At 35.2% G+C, this 23,285-nt stretch overlaps 1 protein-coding gene and 1 non-coding gene across 2 annotated transcripts; one reads left to right on the forward strand and one right to left on the reverse strand.

Moving 5' to 3' along the window:
• Positions 1 to 201: 201 nt before the first annotated feature.
• LOC106130265 (zinc finger protein Noc) lies at positions 202 to 2,274 on the reverse strand. The gene is made up of 2 exons (XM_013329073.2): positions 2,034 to 2,274; positions 202 to 1,757 (listed from the first exon to the last, which is right to left on the reverse strand). Exons 1-2 carry the CDS (start codon positions 2,118 to 2,120, stop codon positions 498 to 500), a joined length of 1,347 nt encoding a protein of 448 aa, XP_013184527.1. The 5' UTR covers positions 2,121 to 2,274; the 3' UTR covers positions 202 to 497.
• Positions 2,275 to 16,955: 14,681 nt separating this feature from the next.
• On the forward strand, positions 16,956 to 17,027 carry Trnae-cuc (transfer RNA glutamic acid (anticodon CUC)). Its single transcript has one exon. It is a non-coding gene; the product is annotated as a tRNA-Glu (tRNA).
• The last annotated feature ends 6,258 nt before the right edge of the window (positions 17,028 to 23,285 follow it).

The raw sequence follows: 23,285 nt of genomic DNA on the forward strand, positions 1-23,285 counted from the left end.
TGAAAACCTTTTAATGTTTATTTATTGCGAGCATTAAATCATTCAGAAGCTCGTTTATTGAATCTGCCTGCACTTCTAATGGCGTTGAGCCGACTTTGTTATTTTTTTGTAACATTTACAAATGGCAGCCGCTCGGGGTCGGTATTTTGTTACGGTGCCAATTAGGGGAAGTATTTATGACAGCAATAAATAAAATCAAACTTAATTTTGGTATGTAGATATATTTGAAATAATTCATTTAATATTAAACATATAGATTATTATTTACACAAATCATTTGGCTGTACAGAGTTTTCCAATTAAATTACTCGCGTAGAAGCAACTCCGTCGGCAAGTTCACTTACGTAAATAACTATGATAAATTGCACTAATCACTAAATTTGTCATGGCGATTTACGCCTTAGAACATGAATTAGAGTCTATTAATATCACAGAAGAAAATTGGACATTACAAAATTTTACCAGTCCAAACATTTTAATAATTCACTGCATTCCATTTACTGATGCACTGCGGCTGCTCCGAGTCTCTGACCATACATGGCGTATGGTGAATAGAAAGGTCCGAGTGCTGGGTTGAAGGCACCGTAAGGAGAAGCACCAAGGCTCGCAGGGAGACCGACTTTAGAGTAAGGATGGTACCGGCTAGCCGACAACGGGCTAAGAGGAGCCGTCGGGTAAGCACTGCGTAGGCCAGCAGTTGTGAAAAGTGGATTCAAGGGGTTCAACAAGGAAGGTTGAGTAGACTGCGCGGTCGATGCTGTCGCACCATCCGTCGTGTGACTTCTCAAATGTTGCAGAAGCTCTTCTGAGTTTCCAAACCTCTTGCCACAGTATGATTCTCCAACAATCCAATTACAAACATAGGGTCGACCGAGTTGCGGGTAAGGGAGACCGCCCGCGGCCGCTCCTTGTTGGGAGAGGGCCATTGCCATCGCTAAATTGTACTTTTGATGTTCGCACTGCGTGCAGCCGGCGGGGCATGATCCATTGCTCATTAGTAAGTGATGGTTGTTGACAGAAAATTGGCATCCCGTGCAATAAGGGTCTTTGCATACTGGAACTAGGGTTTCGCCGCCGGCGGGTGTTTTAACTCTGGCATATCCGAGATAAGGGTTTGGTGAGGAGCCAGGGAATGCGGCAGCGGCTGCCAGCATAGCGGCATGATGTGCACTGAATGGAGCACCCGCGTAAGGAGGTCTGAATGCGGGATTTCCATGTTGCTCCATTCCCGGAGGGCAGCAAAGTCCAGCGAGAGGGTTAAATCCAGGCAGTCCAGGTAAGTTTTTAAATGCACCAAGGTGATCTTTGCCGTGTCCTAAAACTTCTAATCCGGAACGGATTATTGGGCTCGTTCCAGACGAACCCGCGGGAGAGGATTTGTTTTCAGTCGACGGGCTATTTTTTCCATTTTCTGTAGATGGCGGAGTAGATTTTCTTCCTGGAGTACTTTTTCCCGATTTTTTCTCATCGGAACTGTCGGAACTAGCTTTTGAAGATGGTCTTGTATCTTCTGGTTTCTTTGTTACAACATTTGTTTCATACGGTTTGAATGCTAAATGTTTATTATGTTCTGGAGTTGAACGGGGTTTGTCCTTATTCATATTGTTATTTGGAGATGAACGGCTAATTGATTCACTAACACTATTCACTTTTTTCTTGTCAAGCGGCGGCAAAAGCGGTTTCGTCGGCAAAGTGTCAGCGCCGATCTGACTGCACGTTTGCGCTAAAAGCGCAAGTGGGCTTTTCTTCGAATCCAACTGTAACAAAGAAAAATAAATGTTATAATTTATATAATAAAACAATAAATGGCGTCGCTTATTTTAAATAAAGTGTTATTGCAACTTCTTTAAAATTCTTCAGTCGCTTTTACAATTTACTGTCTCAAACTTCTGTTAGAACCATATAAATGAAGATAAAATTGCTTTATAAATGACTATATTTTTAAAACTGAAATATTTATGTTGTATTTGTAGAATAAATGAGAAAAAAATTCTCAATTTCAGAATTGTCGAAAATTTTTACGAAATACTTACAGAGGATGGAAGCGGCGTTAGATAATCAGGTTGTAAATATTGATTAGGGTTTGTAGTCATCATTCCTCCGTCTTCAAGCACGACCATTTGGAGATAACTTTTACGATCACTTGTAAACTTCACAGCGCAGTCACGAAATGCCTCAAGCAACACACAAATACTCTCTCACGGAGCGCGGCAAACTGAATGAACGCGTGTGTCCTTAGCGGCTCTCGAGACGACTCTGAGAGACGCGACCCCACCAGCCGCTAACAAGTTATACCCCGCACCCGCGGCCCCGCGAGACAGAGACAGGCATATCCAAAGACTTTGTTAGAGCGTGTAAGCTATACATCTCCGCTGCAGCGCACGGTTGGAAAAAATAAAGCGGAAACGACACATAGCTGCATTGCGGTAGGGGAAAAAGGAAAGGTGGTATGGCCGGCAGCCGGGTGCGGATTGAGACGTGCAATGGTGTTGGTGGCTCGCCACCCATGACGGTTCCCTTTGAGACGCCGCGAGCGTGACTGCGTCTACCTCGCCTGACCAAACGACCACTCCGTAGCTTTTTGTTTCACGGCACTCTTATTACGCCGTCGACAGCGCTTCTTTCTTTTAGCGCCATCGCACTCACTGACACATTCGAAACTACTTACACTTTTACGAGCGGCTTTGTTCCAGCGAGTTCAAAGAGGGAAATCGATCTGTTCCATAGTTTTCGTTTGATGTATCAACACGTGTTCCTAAACTTTTCAGTTTACTAGGAAGTTGGGTTTATTGACAACGCTAAGTCCATAATGTTAATGTTGATCCGACAGTAAAACCTGTCAAACACGGTTGGACCCTCCGTAGCGATCAAATTAAATATGTCAATTTGGGAACCCATATCAACAGCTGCGAGCGACGGCGGCCCCTTTAGAAATATTGCTTATTGTGTCCAAACAAAGATACTAAGTATAACGTATGGGCGGACGACAGGCGTCGTAAATAACGCCGCGGGTCGTAATATATTTGACAGAGTCCGGACACGCGAAACAAAAAAAAACATTTTTATTGCAGCCTCAATGGTACATTTTATACGAGGTTCCGAGCGGCAGTTTCGGGTTAAAGTCGAGAAAAATGTATTGATAAACTAACTAGGATGGTAAAGTGATTCAAAATAGAGTACTTATTGATTGGTCTGTGGTAACAAGGTGTTTGTGGATTTAGATCAGCACAGAACTTTTTCTCACATAAAACATTTTTAATAATGTAAAATATTTCAAGTAACTTTTATTTTCTTTTAAAATTATATTTTAGTATTATGATAAATCGACTAGACTATTATAAAACAATTAAAATATAAAAACTGGCTGAACATCCGCAAAAGCATTAAAAGATTAAAGTAAAAGTACATATTTCTTATATTCTGGGAAATCTTAGAATATAAAAAAGAACAAAAAATTGGTTTAACACGGCAGTAATAAATTAAAGTTTAGTCCCATGCATAAAATAAAAAAAATATTTTCCAGGTTTATTTACATAGGGTTTTAACGCCTGTTTTGGAACAAGTCGGTTTAAAACGTGACTGGAATAGTGCTAATATTGTTTCTAGTTACAATGTTAAGTGAAAGTCATTTTGCTCATGGCTGTTAGCAAATTATCGCTTTGCTTTTAGTACTTTTGTTTATGTTTCAAAATATGTTCGTGCAAAAATAACTTGTTATTAGGTAATATAAATTTATGTGAAGGTAATAAATTATTATCTTGAAAATGAATATTACACAGCGGATAGCTATGACACGAATGATATTTTAAAAATGATACAAATTTCGTATTTGGTTCTGTGACATCACCAAGAATCATTAACAATCAAGATGATATTATAAAAGAATTACAAAAAATATAATATTAAGAAAGTCTTAAATATTAAATTTTAGCGAAGAAATAACTTTTTTTGTTAAGTATTTAGTCTTCAGCTATTTTCATGAAATCAAATATTTAACAAAATTCAAATAAATGATGTCCATGTAAGTTAAATAAGCAAAATCTATTCCAACAAAGGAATTGTACTATCAAAATTAATTGCATGAATTTTTAACTATACCAATTATTTATCCATCAACAAAATTTATCCTTAACATCATCCGACAACGCATAAAAAATTAACAGACTTTTAATAGGCTTACAATCTTTCATCCGAATGCGTCTGTTAATAGAAAATTATTCGCGTGTAAACAACCGCAATTATGAGTTACGGAAACATATTATTGAAAAAAAAAAAAACAGAGCAGACGTTTTATAAAAAAAAAAAATGTCGGACGTTTCTGAGCCCTGACTAATGTTGTGTGGGGCGGCGAGATCAAAGGTTGTTTGTTAAGTCTACGAGTTGTTGACGCAGTTTTTAAACTGATGTAACATTTGCTATGGTTGTTAAATATTTTAAAAGAACACGCATGCTAGATAACATCGGTTGTGTAAAGATATAGCTGTTAATATAAATATAAATGCTGTCTCTCTGACGGATGTTTAATTTTGACAGCCACTTGACATTTTATTCAATACTTAACGATTAAATTATTTAACATATTGTTACAAATTTTCAATAGGATTTTAATTTGGATAATTTATTTTTTTATCTGTTATATTATTATTGTTATTATATTGAGTGTCTTAAATTCATATTCATATTTATATACATATATTATTTTTATTTACATAAGTATGAAGCGAAGGAAGTATGCAGAGATCGTGGCAAGTGGAAAGAGGTAGTCTCTGCCTACCCCTCCGGGAAAGAGGCGTGATTTTATGGCGTGGCGTAATCATCATTATTATCATATTAGATGTTATTCCCTCCCCAAAAACAAAAACAATTTATCGAAAAAGGTACATAAAGATGACATTTCTTAAATAACATCTCTAATTCTTCTTTCCAAAATTTTTACTGAGTATATTATAGATAAATATTTCTTTTTTTTTTTGGTATTATCTGTTGTCAGACAGAATATTTTTGTAAAATCAATATTCACTTTTCAATGTACTCCTAGAAAAAGTTGTCAAAAAAGAGACCGCCCGTGTTGAAAGCGCCATGCTCATAAAACAATGGTATTGTTGCTTGATTTAAAAATTTATTAGGGGTTTTAGAATGAGTTTTTATTGGCTCCCCAATTTTTTTATGCCTAATGCTGCACCCCCCTGCTCCGCCTGCTTCGCCGAAGTAGTGGTCGTATTATATTTAGTACCTATTTTGTGACTATGAAGGTTTCAGGAATTGTAATGACAAATGACAAATAGTGACAGGTTGCTAGACCGTCGCCTAAAACATTTAATGCAAAAGCTAGTCCCACAATAAACCGAAAGTAATATTGTTACAATATATTTCTTTCATCTTTCCGGCTACAGATGTGGTTGGGTTTATTTGCTTTTCTGCAAAAATAAAGTTGTGCTTTTGTATGCTGTATTATCCTTCCTAGTGTTGTAAATTTTAATAGGCACTGACTTTGTGAAAATACTTTTACAATCTGTTAATGTGAACTAAATTACCTTCACAAAATATAATACAAATATTACCTACCTCCCTTTGTCAATTTGGGTATAACTAGCAATAAGTATGACGAAGCAACTACTTGGTTCGTGTATATAGGACGTTTATATAACATAACCGTTCGCCTCTACGAAAAAAGAATAAAATAACAGGTAGATACATACATACATAAAATCACGCCTCTTTCCCGGAGGGGTAGGCAGAGACTACCTCTTTCCACTTGCCACGATCCCTGCATACTTCCTTTGCTTCATCCACATTCATAACTCTCTTCATGCAAACTCGGCGGTTTCGGGTACTTTTGACCTGACCCTTTACCAGGACGTCCTTAATTTGATCAAGATATGTAACAGGTAGATACTTGAAAACATTACAAATTTCTACATACATATACATACATATGGTCACGTCTATATCCCTTGCGGGGTAGACAGAGTCAACAGTCTTGAAAAGACTGAATGGCCACGTTCAGCTATTTGGCTTAATGATAGAATTGAGATTCAAATAGTGACAGGTTGCTAGCTCATCGCCTAAAAAAGAATCCCAAGTTTGTAAGCCTATCCATTAGTCGCCTTTTACGATATCCGTGGCAACAAGATGGAGTGGTCCTATTCTTTTTTTTTTTCATTGGTGCCAAGAACCACACGGCGCAGAAGAATTGAATAACAGGTAAATACTTGAAAACCTTTCAAATTTTTAACATATTATTTTAAAAATATTATTTTATGACATTCTAACCGTAATTAAGACAACTAATTAAATGAGGTTTGTTAACCAATTATATTTTATGTTTGCAATAATTAAGGTTAGTACGCGCAAGGAAGTAACGACTCGATGACGTCATCTGTGTAGAGTTTTAAACCTTTGCCAACGAAACAGTCTTTTCTTTTTTTTTTTTTTCTAAATTATGGCTTTCACCGGACTTTTGGTGATTCTGCCAATGTCATGGTTTGAAGAGAATTCTTTCAAAACGAAAAAATTTGACATTATTGACAGTGACAGCAGATGTTTTGTATAACCTATGAATTGTTATTTTGCTGGACAGTTGACCAATAAGACTGTCAGTTATTGGATTGAAGCTAGCAGCAGAAGATTTCGACATGTAACTAACTTCTGATGATGACTTCAGATGACGTCACAGCTGATAATGGATTTTGATACTTTTCAAATGGATACAAAAATTCAATTAATATTTATTTTGGATCTAGAAATTTTAAAATAATGAAATGTTGGCAATGTTAGTACACATACATACATACATACATATGGTCACGTCTATATCCCTTGCGGGGTAGACAGAGCTAAAAGTCTTGAAAAGACTGAATGACCACGTTTAGCTATTTGGCTTAATGATAGAATTGAGATTCAAATAGTGACAGGTTGCTAGCCCATCGCCTAAAAAAGAATCCCAAGTTTGTAAGCCTATCCCTTAGTCGCCTATGTAAGTACACCTTCATTTTTTTTACTTTTGACACGAGACACATATTTGATCGCGATCACAATTATTGTATTTAAGTGTTAATGTAAAAACCAGGTCGGCAAGGTTGGGTAACATAAATTTCCTTGTAGTTTTAGTATTTATGGGCGCAATAACTCGCTTTGTGGACGCCGCCGTTATAAATAATTTTACCGGCCGCCGTGCGACACTTGTTTCGCGGGGCCACGAGAATAGCGACTATGAAAGATGATAGATAAATAGATAGATAAAACTCTTTATTGCACGATAAGAGTAAAAAGCACAAAACAGACAGCGGTGTTCCGTGTGGTTTCCGGCACTTTAGAAAAGGACTATTTCACCTCCTTCCCATAGTCGCAAAAGGTGATGAAAAGCACATTCATCTCGTGTAGCTTTTATCAAAATATATGTAGGTTTGATTCCCCTACAAAGGTTGCGGTCAGACGTATGTTGCATCATGTAAAAACCTGACTATCATTCCAGGCTCATGGTCAAAAGGCACACCCAAAGTTCTTCCCCCGATTACTGACCGGGATTAGAGGAGAACCGCCAAGAGGACGAAAAATTTAAATTTACAATTAGTAAAAATATATTTTTTTACACATTTCGTGGCTTTCACCAAAGCGGCGAAACTTAAAAGGTGACAAGACAATACTTAACGACGGGCATAATGAGTGTATTGTAGAATTCGGCTGTCTGTCTGTCCGTTCTAAACACAGGGCGGCGCTATGGCCAACAAAAAGTTAGATTTATAGCGAAACTGTCACAAGACAATTCTTTAGCTGTTTTGAAGTCAGGAGATTTTGAATAATATATTATGGCAAATTTTTACGTTTGTTTCTGTTTGTATATATATAATTGGCAGACGATGTTTAGAAAGCAAAATAAGCTATAAATCTTATTTACGTATTGATTGATTTTGTACCCTATTTTATCTAAATCCATTTAAATTGTATGTAGATATATTTGAAAAAGATTATTTTAACGCACTGCATAAATGACTAAAATCTGGCATCCCTCAAAGAAGATAATCTGTATCACTACGGATAAATTCTATATCCGTGTGACTTGTTCTTGAATTCGCTTTTTAAGAAATCAACAATTAATAGATAGATTTATGTGTCTTTATGTGCCAACACCATATGGCACAAACTTATTGAAAAATATTGCAATTATAATCGCATGACTTCTCGAAATCTTAAAAAAGCACACTAAAAGAAGTCGATGGCTAAAAAACAAACATAATAATTATGTAAATGAATGTCTTTGTAATAAAAACCAGTAGCGATAACGCATAAATAAACAGTGAATATAAAACACATCCTGAATAAATAATGATTTTCATTCATTTTCTGAGGAAACCTCGCGGCCGAGTTATTTTACTTAATTTTAAAACTAAAATAAGCTCTAATTATTGAGAAATAAGGCATGTGTGCTGGGTCACTGTAATGTGTATTTCACATTATGATACTGTAAATATTTATATCCTTACACATGTCTTGGTGGCGGGTTGACAAAACAAAAAGTGTTATTTCTCAGCCTTAATTCTTGTGAACAATTAAATATATTTTATTGCCAACTATTTCGATTTTTAAAGCGAAGTTTATTATAACTGGTTTTTATTAAGTTACATCCTGTTCCGATGGCTTGACTAGGTTTATGCCAAAAAAATTGTGCAATAATCGGACATGAAACTAACCTTATGGTTTGTTAAGTTTTCTTGATATACATTCTAACTTCCTTGTGCTTGTGTCTCGTGGGAATCCAAAAGGCTTTCCTTAGCGGATGCTTTTATAAAATCCTTTTATAGAATGTGTACCAGATATTTCTTTTATGTTTTGTATTAATTATCAAAGCTCTCCCCAAATTGATAAAAAAAGTAATTCATAGAAAAGAGTAATAGTTTAAACGGATGAATACACAATTTTAATACATTCATAGCACATAAAAGAATTATCACAAAGTCTCATATCAAATAATCTACGGTACAAAAGAGACCTTTACAAAATAAAACCGAGAATGACAAAAGACATTTACGCCTATTTGAATTTAAAAACAACTGGATCAGAGCTTGATATTAAGAAGGGTTTATTAGAAGGTATAACGTTACCAGTTCGACATGAATATCGTATAAATAAATGGTATGGTAGGCCACCATAAAGACGGTGATAAACAGAATTCAACACTGTACGTACCTTTTTTTATTGGCAGGGGGCAATTTGAGAACAAGCTTTCACAAACATCTTTTGACGTTTACTCGACAAACAAAAATCAAATTTCTAACTCTTATTCCTAACGTGTTAGAGGCTGATTTGATTTTTTAGAAATTTTACGAGTTGTAAAAATGATGTTTGTTATTTTTGTAATTTATATTCCAGTGATGGTTTAGTGTGAGTTTACGAAATTGTTAAGGACAGATAAAAGGGCGATATTTACATTAGGGGTGGTTTATGGGAGGTCTGAGTGTCGTCAGAATTGACAGAAATTACGACCGAGGCTAATAGTAATGAATGGGGTTTTAAAAATTGTGCTAGTCGCTCACATCCTGATATATGGGCTGTTAGAGTAAATGTGTGTGTTGGATATATTACCGATGACATTTTTGATATAAATTTTAAAAGAAGAGAAATGCCTATTTATTATTTTATTTCAAACTTTACGGGTCTAAAGTTACAGCAGGTAAAGTTATTGCTAAAAGTGAGCTTTCCTAGTCACCCTTTAGAAAATGGCAAGCAGGTAAGAATCCGATACTAATTTGAGATTAAAAAACTTTAGACAATCCCCTCAACAGTCCAATTGAGTAAACTTTACTTTTTATGGAAGGGTCAAAAATTATCCCAAACTAGGTAATTTAAAAACATGACATCTACAATGTTTATTTTCAAGGTTTGTCTCCTTTTGTTATTAGTTGTAATGTTATAAGAATTTAACGTTAAAAGGTTGTACAATCCCATCTTAAGATATCGTAGAAGAATACTTCCGACAAGTACAATTTAGCTTTGTCAAACGTAATCCTTTAACTACGGAAGAGAGTTGTAAAGAAATAAAATGCGCTCCTTCATCGTAACCTTAAAAATACTTATCATTACCAAACACCACCGAAAACCAGTCATTAATTTATATAAACCATCGTATTTCAGCAAATATGATAAGTCAACGGTATTTGTACAGCGTTATCTAAATAAAACACACAAAATTTACTTAGTGACATGATGTTTGCTGAATTAATATCAGTAAATATTATGTGGCTGGCGCAAACATGACAAAATTTATTGTTGTGTGGATCCATTACCGCTGATGAGGACGCGACACCGGATAAATGTAATTTACAATTTGTTAACTACATCGCTGATTTTGCCCTCGTTACAGATAATAAACGTGAAGCTAAAAGAGAAATGGTTGATGAAGTTATTGATATCAACTATGCAATGTTTGCGTTAGAATCTCAACATTATGTCGGCGCTGTTATGAAGCCAGAAAGTTGTTTTGGCACTACGATTAATAGGATTCGCGTATCGTCAAGGTCTCTCACACGTAATCTAAATGTTTGATTACTTATGCATATTTTAATTTACTAGCTTTTAAGATCAAACAGCTTTTTTATATCTTTTATCTGACAAACATTGCTCAATGCGGTATTTTTTTCAATACGAATGGCATATTCTTGCAAACAGCATATCGTATTTTATAACTTCAAAGCAAATTGTAGAATTAGACCTCGGAACATCTCGGAAACAAATTATCATGTTCAAATATTTACTCAGCCAATATAATCATGGGGCACACCAATGCCATTAAAACGTAGACGTGTCGGAAAAATATCAACATAAATAAACTCATTTTCGCTGGCGTCGAGCGAACTCAAAGTGAAATTACCGAGGCTCAGGGCGACGTGTGCATGAAAAATTCATTCGGGACGTAACAAGAGGGCGACGAGGAATAATAATTTGAATAAATATCATGAAAGTCCCATAAGAGTGACATGACAAAAAACGAGCTCAGCCACCCGTGTTTATGTGTTCTGATGGCGTAATTTGGCAGTTACATTTGGCAGGCGGCGTAATACCGCCCGACAGCTCCACATACGCAAAAACATTATTAAGTTTTTAAGGGCACATCTTGCAAGACAACGGAATTGGGATTTGTATTTCTGCCAAAAGACGCGACGCTTTATGAAGATTAACATCTTAAAAAATGGAGAGATTAATCTCGCTGTAAGAATGATTCCGCATTGTTTTCGTATCTGGAACTCGTGATTACTATTCTATTCACATGTTCCCTTTCATGGAAAGATTGGAGTTACGACTACACTTTATGGCTCGCACATCCCCTCTTCCGAGAAGGTCTGAACACAAAGGGGTGCTAAGTGTGCTCGCAAACACAAAAATAATAACAAAATCCCCGTGTATTTTGACAACATAATACTCGGCGGTCACAAAGACCGTCACGGCTCACGTCACGACCAATCGGTTTCGCTTCCCGCCGCCCTTTGAGGGTTTCTAAACAAGTTTCGCAAATAATTTATTAAAAAGTTTTTTGTGCGACAGTTGGTCTCCGGTTTTGTTACCCCGTGCGCTACCGTTTGACGGATCCGATGAAAGATTTCCTCGGGATTATAATTGACAAGATCTTTGTTGGATTTAACAATGGGGTTGAGTATAAATCAGGCCATTGTGTCAGTTAGGAGATTAGTTGGAGTGGTTAAGTCCTCAGTTTCGTGGGCAATGATTTTTAAAACGACTCATAGAATGCGGCACCGGTATAGAGCGATTATGTGGTTCTAGTTAAGCTTAATTCTGAATATTTAGTCTTGACGCTTTGCAAGATTTCAGATAATGCAACTGGTTCAAATAAGCCTGTTACAGCTTTGTGAGTTTTTCTAAGAATTCAAACTCTTGTTCAGTGTAGCGCGAATTCTATATTAATGATGATTTTATCTCCATTTGGAGCGCAGTTAGCCGCTTGATAAAGGTTTCCTGTTTATACACCTTTAATCTGGTTGATACGCTGCAATAAATTGTTTGCATTATCAACAGCTTAATCCCTATCATTAAATTTACCGGCTGTTAATTTATAATTGTCAATCCAATCATCAATTTCCATTGCCAGTTATAACTTAAGCCATTTATGGCAGCCAAGATAATTGATCATGTCGATATCATTAATTTTGTTGTAAATTTAAAAAATGTATATGAGCATTTATCAAAAAAATAATATTAATTATCTTTAGCCTTTATTGGTCGTGTAATTTATAACTAAATATCATGTTATTCTTCTGATGTTTAAATATATTTTTAATCTCTTTTTTTTATATGTTAAATATACATTTTGTAATCTTTTCTACGATGAGTCAGGTACCTATTTAGAATAATAATTTAATACTACAGGTACTACATTTACAACTTCTGGATGAAAGTTGTGAAACTTTTTATGAACAATAACTTTATTGGTCTGCCGAAAGAAAAAAAAAGACAAAAGAAATTATCCCTTATTTCGATTCTTAGTTAAACCTTATCCATTCTTATGAATTCATAGTTACTGCTTTTACACAAGTATAATGATGTCCAGATGAAGTCATCGGAAGACCAACTTCTTAAGTCCTGGTATTATCTGCAATTCTCCAGAGAGGTGAAGATGTAACCAGGATAAAAGGAGGAAGAAGAAAAAATATATCAATCAACGAGTGCTGTGTGATTTCCGGCAGTGCCGTGTGGTTCCCGGCACCAATATAAAAAAGAATAGGACCACTCCATCTCTTTCCTATGGATGTCGTAAAAGCGACTAAGGGATAGTATTATAAACTTGGGATTCTTCTTTTAGGCGATGGGCTAGCAACCTGTCTTAATTCTTATCTTAGTTAATTCTATCATATAAGCCTAACGGCTGAACGAGGCCTGTCAGTCTTTCAAGACTACTGGCTCTGTCAACTCCGCAAGACATATAGACGTGGTATAAATATCTATCACCGAAGCTAATCATACAAAGTTCGTTTTTCATCATTACCCGATATCGAATGGAACCTTGTGACTCAGACAGGCATTTATCACTACGCTAGACTTGCCGTAATAATATCACGACTTTATCTCCAGGAAAGACAGAGATAATAATAGTAAAACGTTTGAATTAATGATTAAGATGTAATTCAAATGTAGTGTTGCTAGTCTATCACCAAAAGAGTAATCGCACCAAGATATACTTGTTTGACTAGCATACATTATGGTTTTTCGTCCTTAATAGACTTTCTTCCTTGTGTAAATGCTGATTATATTCTCACCTCTCTTGACAGAAGTCTTGTATCCTTAAGCCATAATCCTGGATCACATTAGGTTTAAGGACTGACTTCCAACCTTTTCAGAAGAACCTAACCCATATTGTACAATAGTAAAAGCTACATTAGATGAATGTACTATTACCTTAGCTGCCTTTCAAGATATCCGTGGAAAAGATGAAGTGGTCCTTTTCTAACATACATACATAGGTACATATGGTCATGTCTATATCCCTTGCGGGGTAGACAGAGCCAACAGTCTTGAAAAGACTGAATGGCCACGTTCAGCTATTTGGCTTAATGATAGAATTGAAATTCAAATAGTGACAGGTTGCTAGTCCATCGCCTAAAAAAAGAATCCCAAGTTTGTAAGCCTATCCCTAAGTCGCCTTTTACGACATCCATGGGAAAGAGATGGAGTGGTCCTATTCTTTTTTGTATTGGTGCCGGGAACCACACGGCACCATCAAACCATCCAATAATAAGGCGCTAAAATGCGTAACCATGATACCCACCACGTCGCAAAAGCTGGGTGTTGCTAAAAATGCATGCCACGGTGGGTGACACACTATGTGCATTATTATGCAGGTGATGTTGTTTGAATTGCAATTTGCAGGCTTTTGTTTCTACGGAGCTGCACGTATTGGGTGGTCCGGGTTGATTGCATAGTCAAATGCCCTTGAAATTACATACATACAATCACGTCTATAGCCCTTGCGGGGTAGACGGAGCCAGTCTTGAAAAAACTGATAGGCCACGTGTAGCCGTTTGGCTTAATGATAGAATTGAGATTCAAATAGTGACAAAAGAAGAATCCCAAGTTTACCTCTCCTATTAGCCTATCCCTTAGTCGCCTTTAACTACATCCGTGGAAAAGAGATGGAGTGGTCTGTGCTGTGTGGTTCAAATAGTGAAAGGTTGCTAGCCCGTCGCCTAAAAGAAGAATTCTAAGTTTACAAGCCTACCCCTTAGTCGCCTTTTACGACTGTGAATTAAAAAGAAGTTAAATCGACTAAGGATGTAATAGTTATATATTTTGCCAAAACAAAACTCAAAGTCTTAACATTTAATAACATAACTTAACTCGAATATGTTTGAAACATTCAATTAATTGTCCATTTTCCAAAAAGACGTTTTTCCTTTATGCCGGAAACCATATGGTTTCCAAAGGACCAACCGAATAGCTATTTATAGTTTAAATTCATGGTTTGTCCTACGCAACGTAATTGTCTATATCGATTACCTATTATTTTGTCTCAAATCGAAAAAAAAGCGTAAGAACACCACTCAAAGGCCCCGCCGACCACAAACATACCCCGTTTATGATAATTAATACCTTTTACATTTGAAAAAATATCGACAAAGGGTTCCCAACTGCCGTTTAAGGCGAGACAAAGCCGGGATGTGGCTGGATGGCGAGACGTCAGGTCGTCAGACGTCAGACGTCAGACGTCAGCCAGTCAGACGTTGATCGACAGGCGGTCATGTCGGGAATGCCAGTGAAAGGTGCCACCGCACTTGAGCCGCGATTCTGCGTTCGAAATATCGAGTGACGTGTTTTTAAATTGGCTAAGTTAAGTTTTTCGAAATAAACTTTTCAACCGACTCCAACCGTATCCAAAACCGCCGACGATGAAGCGAAAGGAGTATGCAGAGATCGTGGCAAGTGGAATGATGTAGTCTCCGCCTCCGGGAAAAAGGCGTGATTTTATACATATGTCTATATCCCATGCGGGGTACACAGAGCCAACGGTCTATAAGGGACTGATAGGCCACGATCAGCTGTTTGGTTTTATGATAGAATTGAGATTCAGGTAGTGACAGGTTGCTAGCCCATCGCCTAAAAGAAGAATCTGAAGTTCATAAGCCTATCCCTTAGTCGTCTTTTACGACATCTATTGGAAAGAGATGAGTGGACCTATTCTTTTTTTTTGGTGCTGTGAATCACACGACACCAATTTTCTTTTGTATGTATGTATACTTTTCAACAAAAGTAAGCATTATTTAATATAGAGCTATACTTTTACGACTCTTTGTCATACTGGACTTTGGGTGAAAAAATATATTTCTCGTTATATTTTACAGGTGTTAGTTTATATTTTCAGGTAACTAGTTCAGGTAAGAACTCTTATTATTAAGTTTTTGTTGAAATTTGTCATCCATACGACGTTTTTTTTGTATTTTCCGTAAGTAGATCATAACGTCATAATATTATACTATCTCAAGTTACAAAATGTCTAATAAATAGTTTTTTCATTCAGTCTTAAGTACTTACCTATGATTTATTGAAATTGTATTTCTACTGTAAGATTACAAAGTTACCTTTTAATACATACAAACTTTTAATACTTACTAAGTAATTAATCTTTTTTTAAATAAATGATTTTTTAAATTAGGTTCCTCTGTCAAAAAAAAAAGCTTTTAGAAAGAAGAAAGTTGACTTAGCCAATTGGTTGCCTGATGCAAATTACACAGAGCACAGAGTGTGGTCGCGGCGGTCTTTGCTCTGTGATAAATTATGTTCGGGCGTAAAGTGGACTTGTTGCTTTTTGAAGGGCATGTGTCAAAATGTTAATTATTTTTAATTTTATTTCATTCAAATTGAATGTGTTATGTTTGATTGATATGGCAATTATTTTCCTGTGTGTATTTCTTAATAAGATTTGAACTTCTTTTTTATCTGAAATTGTTTATAAATTTTAAAAATCACTATGCAAATTTGTAAATTCAATATCTAAGGGTGAAATATTTATAAAATTTTCCCATCGATGTCGTAAAATGCTACTAAGGAAAAGGGTTTAAAAAAACACACTATCTCTTAATCTCAATTTCATCACAAAACCATACATACAAACGTTGTCTTTGAATCTTTGGGCCCTGTCTACCCCGAAACAAACTCATCCTAGATTGCGACCACCGTTTTCTCATTGAAACCACTGCTTACCATGACAAAGGACATTTACATAGAATGAGTTTCAATAGAATTGTCGCTTATGATCTTTAATTGACAATTTTGGAAGAGAAAGGTAATTTTAAGGTTCACCCTCGTGACTATTGCTTTAGAAGGTTTTTGTAAGTCCAAGCACAAAAAATAATCTAAACAATCTTATCAAAAAGAGAGAAAGAAGCTTAGAAAAGAAGTTTTTTGTTTAAAAGAAAGAAAAAATGTTTATTAAGTACATGAAAATATATCAAACAGAAACCTTAACCTGCAACAACTTTTATACTAAAATGGCCCTTCAGCATTTGTCGTGGTATATACCACAACGCTAAGTCTTCCTTGTAATAAAATTTATATCATGCACTTTTGGTGTAGTTATTTAGACAAAAAAATTTTTTCTTGTTTATTAATTTATTCTTATTAAGTTTGGAAAAAACAAATCACAGTATCCCTACCTACCTATTTCGTGTAAAGCAGGGCAGAGGCACTAGTCAACATTAAACAAAAATCCCTATAATAAGCCTTTAAACTAACTAGGTTCCAAATTAATACTAAAATTTAGCACCTAGTTAAAATTTTAATTTCTCGTTACAATGCAAGGGGCGCCACAGATAACTGCTAGTTATAAAATTACTTAAATAATATTGACGAAAATAGTGAAAAAAATATTTTGTGATTCATTACATACATACATACATACATATTTTAATATAGCTCAGAAAAATGTGTAACACAATTTCAACATTTCAATAGTATCCGATATGGTCTAGTGGCTAGGATACCTGGCTCTCACCCAGGAGGCTCGGGTTCGATTCCCGGTATCGGAATGTTTTTTTTATACTGTATATTTATTTTAATTTTATTTTTAAACATTTCTTTTATTTTTATTTTTTGGTAAGCAAATATTTTTAGTTTATTTGCTCATTATTCTCAAAATTATTGTTGTGTATGAAGCGAAAGAAGTATGCAGGATTCTTGGCTAGTGGAAGGATGTGGTATCTGCCTACCCCTCCGGGAAAGAGGCGTGATTTATGTATAAGACTACAGACACAGAATAGAACTTTAAGAAAAACGTAGGCTACTATTTATCTAGACATTCCACGGGAGCTAAGCACCGCGCAAAAGTTAGTGATATTACATACATTTTAAAGAAAACCACTCAACTTTAGCAGCGATTTCTCCAATGCGTTTCATTATGCGTTAAATGCCAAATAAGTTATAAAGACAATAGCTACATTTTCATACTTTTTTACACAACAATCAGTACATAAACAACGTTGAATGACAGACGCGCCGCCGTCAGATCTATCTACATTAAATCAGCCGACTGCAGACAAGCGGACAAACTTATAAATCTCTTACCGAGCTGAATTTAACAATACCATTGATTGACAAGCCAATATGACCTTTGCGACAGGACTATAAAGTCTCCTTTTGTCTAAATAAATAGGAGAATTAAATAGAAATTCTGCATCAGATTGACAGACATCAATTCCATATCAGGTTTCTCCGTCGGATGTTAGGAGGGTATTACATTGGTGGATAAAACTGATATTTTAAAAGCTTTACTATTTTCCCATGGATATTGTAACAGGCGACTAAGGGATAGGCTGATAAGCTTGAGATTCTTGTAGGCGATCGGTTAGCAACCTGCACTATTTGAATCTCAATTCCATCATTAAGCTTAACGTGTCCTTTTATTTTCAAGACTGCTGGCTTTGTCTACTCTGTAAGGGATATAAACGTGATTACATACATGAATGTATTTATTTATTTTTGAAGACGACTTAGTTGAACGCAACTTGATTAAATAGGGAACATTCAGGTGAAAAAGTCAGGTCAAAAATACTGTAAAGGGCGAGAGCAAAGGGATCGTATTGAGAAGTAGTAAGAATAAGTACCCTGTCTGCCTTTCTACTTTTCATAAGCTTGACCATGTGTGTAAACTTATGAAACCAAGTCGGAAAATTAATCCCTACTCTATACCTCTACTAATATTATAAATGTAAAAGAAACTCTGTCTGCCATCTGTCTGTCTGTCACACTTTGGAACAGGCATAGAATTAACCCAGAAAAAAAAAACATAGGCTACTTTTTATTACGAAAAAAGGGACAGAATTGATTAAAGGATCAATTTAGATAGATACAAGACACGATACATGAGCTACATTTATCAGATACAGTCGCTGGTAACACCTAGTATCAAATATTGCAAACAATGATGCACAACAACTAGATTTTATCAGATTACATGTAACTGCACCTTTAGATTCAAACGATGACACAAGAAATTTTGTATTCACCCGGCTCTCTGAACTTTCTGTAGAAACGTCGATTCGGCATATAGATGTGAAAATGGTAAGCAATGCAGCCGCATATAGAATTGGAGGTAAATTGAGACAGAATATAAAACAATGCAAGTGATACAACAAGAAAAAATAAATGAGAAACCCGTTAGATGGCGTAGTTGCAAAAAGTTGGAGCCGTTTCTTTAAGCCTTATTATGTTAGCTGCAGATTTTTTGTTAACTTTTTGATAACGGAATTTGACTGTTTTGAAATGTGTTCTTTTTTCAAACTTATACTTTTTTCATAATATGAACATAGAACACTGAAAACCGTAGCTACAGCCAGCGAACCGTTAATTTAAATGCCTAAAAACCTATTTTAATCTAGGCCAATGCATCTCGAGCAAGTTCTTTATTGCTAATAATTTTTCACATAATTATGTAATTTCTTGGTTGTAATAAAATAAATTTAGATAAACTGTTTATAGGCACCATAGGAGAGGGTTCTGACATTGCTATTTATAGTTCCAAAAGCATTACCACATTACCAGCAGACTTTATTATAATCAACAAACGCCTTGACAAAAACGCGATTAAATCCTTTATATAAGCAGTTACAGTCGATATCTGGCAGCCTTCTAAATGAACCGCGAACATTCTTAGACTAAATCCCTTAAACGTGCAACAAAACACTACATCCGCCGTCGACTCGCAAACTGTATTCAAAATTAATCTCAGTCCATCCTGTCAGAGGAAAAATCTTACAGTGCTTCTTATTCTTATCTGGATGTTTACCGACCGATCAAATTTCTTCGTCGGCGTCTTTGTGTAGTATTATTTTCATTATACAAAGCCGAGAATGGTGTTATTGTTATTCTGTTTGAGGTGTGCCAGCCGTTTTTGTATTTCCCCTTTGTAATTTATTTGAGATCTTTTTGTTCTGTTGGGTCGCGTATAATCATCGCTGTCAGATGTCTTAAATGAGAGGCTTCTGGTGAGGCGTGATTGTCTTTGAGTTTTGTCTGCCCATTTTTGTGTTGAGTTAGTGTGGGGTGGCCTTGTCAATAGTTTGAGTGTTGCTAGAAACGAAATATGTATTGTAAACATATAACCTATAATCACGTCTACATCCCTTGCCAGAAAGAGCCAACAATCATCAAAAGAATGAAAGGCTCAAGCACGCTATTCGTTTCTATTCTATTCTATTGAAATCTTAAACAAGCATATAATTATGGTATGAGCTAATACGGACTTCTTATTTCTTTAATTTATAACTTTAATTTTGAAACTGGCCTTTAGAAACTTGTTTATAAGCATTGCGTAATTTTCATATCTTCTAATTATTTGTACTAAAATATTTCACTCTCTATATTTCTGTATTAATTACATAACAAACATCGCATCAATGCCATAATAAGATGTTTATTACTAGCAATTTAAATACTTTAAAAACTTAATCTACAATTAATTCTTAATAACTTGAATTCATGCCTCATAAACCTTCTTCATCCAATTACGTATCTTCCGAGATAAATTTACGTCATTAACAAATTTGGAAGTAATTTTTATCGTAATCACGAGTTACTACTCCATTTCATTCGTGTTCTTTGAGTCTGCGTCGGCTACCGGTTTTTAGCTTTTGATTGACGGCTGTCGGCTTCGCTTACGGCTCGACAAATTTATCAATACCTGTGGCTTCATCTTTATTACTTTTCACTACAGCTGATTTTGGTTCGTTTGGTGTACTTTCTACAATGTTGTCTTTAACATTCACCTCGGCGCCGGTCGACATGACTTGATCTCGAATATCATCCACTTATTCATTACTGCCTGCTATTCAGTTTTAATCATAATCAGCTCTAATGCTCGTTGGTTTTAGAGAGTATGCATCAACTATAGAATTCAAATTATGCATTGTATCAGATCCTGTTAAAGCAATTACTTAAACTTATCATAAATATATGATTAAATTTTGACATTACTTTTGAGGTAGTTTTAAACTGCTTTAGTAAAATTTGCAAGTATTTTAAATGAAATATATAAGTATGAATCAAATCTAAAATCAATATAATTTAGTCCTAATTTCGTAGGTGTTTGTCGCTGTGTATGTAAATACTTACCTTTACAAGTCTTCAATTACGCGCTCTACAACTATTGACTAACAGATGACACTGTACTATCGGTTATTTCTGTAATTATCGATAGAATTACTAGGGACTATTATAACTTATAATTGCGAATATAGGTAGTAATGAGGGTATAATTTGAGATAGTGTTTTGCACTTATTATTTTATGTTTATGCCCTTTTGAAGTTTCACTAATTATACATGTAAGTCTTACTTCTATATATGAAGAGCATCGGTGATCAGTAAAAAACCTGGTTATAATTCGTGATGAGCATAAAAGGCACAGGTTCAAATCCCACCTCGGCCAATGACTATTTCTGTATGTAAATAAATAAATATATATGTATACGAGACAAATCACACAAATTGAGTTAGCCTCGAAGTAAGTTCAAGATTAGTGTAAAGAGATACTAACTCAACAATACTATATTTTATAATAAGTACTTATATAGATAAACATCTAAGACCCACACCAATCAGAGAACGTTCGTTTCTCATCATGCCCTGGCCGGGATTCAAACCCTTCGATGTCACAGACAAGCGCACTACAATACACATACATATCTTTGAGTAATCAAGGTTTGCAAATATTCCGCAACAAATCATAACAACGAATAGCTGCAATTAGGAAGACTTTCCTAATCGTACAAAAAATTGCGAAACACGAACATAAATCACTGCTGAGAACATTTTGATAAACAAAAGAAAATTGCCCAACCGCCGCGGTTTAACTGTTGGAATTTATTAACGGAATTATTCAAAGACAATGAGGAATATTTAGAAGTGGCGAAGACAAATTGTCCGAGGTATTGTTAAGATAAACAACAGGCTAGATTGAGGCGGAGGAAAAATGAATTGGTGTTGTGTCCCAAGTGGTAAACTTATAGCAACTCGAAATTTCTTCAGTTCACCCAAAAATAATGTAAATTTGTGTCTAAACTTGATTTTGATTTGTTTATAATTTAAATTGATGATTGTGATCGTCAGTTGAAAAAAATATTGTCATTATTATTTAGTCTAAGTAAAGATTATTTAGTTACATCGCATCTTTCTGTTGTATTAGTGTCCGCTTTTCTTTACAATTTTACTCCAACATATTTATTTATTTATATCTTGTCATAATTTGTTTTTTGGTCTTTAAGTTCAGTCATCAGTAGTTGAAAGCGTCATCACATCGCTTACTATTTAAGGCACCGGTTCGAACTCCAGTCAGAGACCAATCCCTCATACTTGATGGATTGAAATGAATAACACTTTTATGCACTCCTGAGGTGAACGTTTATTATTGGAGAAAATTGATTGTTGCCCGAAGCTTGAGAGAATTAGCTTGAGAATTAATTGTACTCACGATTTTAAACAGGATAACATCAATCAAAAGTAAATAATGATAGGCGAAAGTTATTTGCATAATTTATATGTGATTTATATGTCTTGGTAAAAGTCAATTTTGTTTAACTTTATCATTTTTGGTTTGCGAATTTACATATATTTAGTTTTAATTATGGCAATGAACTTTTCACATTAATTTGTACGAGTAAATTATGAAGTTATGATTTAACGACTTGGAATTTGTTTTTGAGTAACCTTGAATTTCAACCTGTTTACCGAGAGACAAGAGTGGTTCTTAATAAGTTTTTAACATACATACAATGGCATCTCTTTCCCGGAAGGGCCGGCTGAGACTACATCTTTTCACTAAGCAAATATAAGCTTATTATCTCCATCAGTCAAAAGGATAAAACGTTTAGTACCTTAGTTGCAAGAAAATATTTTTTAATTTAAATGTTTAATAATAATCCCTTTCATATAACCAGGCATTTCAAAGGCAGATGCAATAAAGATTACACCATCACACAAACAAAGATATCTCGTACTAAATCAGTATATCGTTTACAAGAGGCCAACAGGCAGTCAGCCCACGAAACAAAGGCGATGATTGATAGCCCCCGACCGCCATACATCATCGAAACCACGATTGCCACTAATGGTGAATAATCACCGTCATTTGTTTCAGATACCAGTTTTCCAGACTTACAATACACTCTTCATTTCAACTCGTTTGAAGATGAAGTTGACTATACAGGCACAGTTAATTTAATAGATGCTCAAACGAGTGTAGTTGTTGAAGACAAAAATGGTGATTAAGCTTAACATATTTTTTTGTTCGTAACAACGTTAGTGAACAAAAAGTGACATTTGAGGAAACTGTGGGTTTTGAACAATGAACTGCTTTGTGAAAAGATGTCAAGGATTAAAAATGTGGAAATAAGTTTTTGTCAAATAACAATTTTTTGGCTAATGCTTATTATATAACTGTTCATATTTTTTTTTGTAGAGTATCTAATCATGCGGTTCCCGAAACTTGATGGATCACACCATCTCTTTTGCAAGGATATCGTTTAAGGCGTCTAAAGGGAATTGAATACCTAAAATTGAATTAATTAGTGAAATTGTAATACACGCACACACATTAAGTTTGATTAAATTATAAAAGCTACTTATAAATTATTAACCAAAGAGAATAAAAAACCTAAACCAACATTCACTTCTCAGCTGTCAACGTATCAGCAATCTCAAGACTAGTTCTGATGGTTTACCACAAAAACAGCTTACAAAACACCATCACATACACGTACCCTCATCAAAAACTGTCCAATTAATTGACAGTCAC

Source organism: Amyelois transitella, chromosome 9 (assembly GCF_032362555.1).
Source record: "Amyelois transitella isolate CPQ chromosome 9, ilAmyTran1.1, whole genome shotgun sequence".
Taxonomy (NCBI): Eukaryota; Metazoa; Arthropoda; class Insecta; order Lepidoptera; family Pyralidae; genus Amyelois; species Amyelois transitella.

Excerpts from the sequence above, each read along its gene's own strand:
- LOC106130265 (XM_013329073.2), bottom strand. The coding sequence starts at position 2,120 with ATGGTCGTGCTTGAAGACGGAGGAATGATGACTACAAACCCTAATCAA. Across the intron at positions 1,758-2,033 it reads TAACGCCGCTTCCATCCTCT|TTGGATTCGAAGAAAAGCCC; the intron begins GTAAGTATTTCG and ends TCTTTGTTACAG.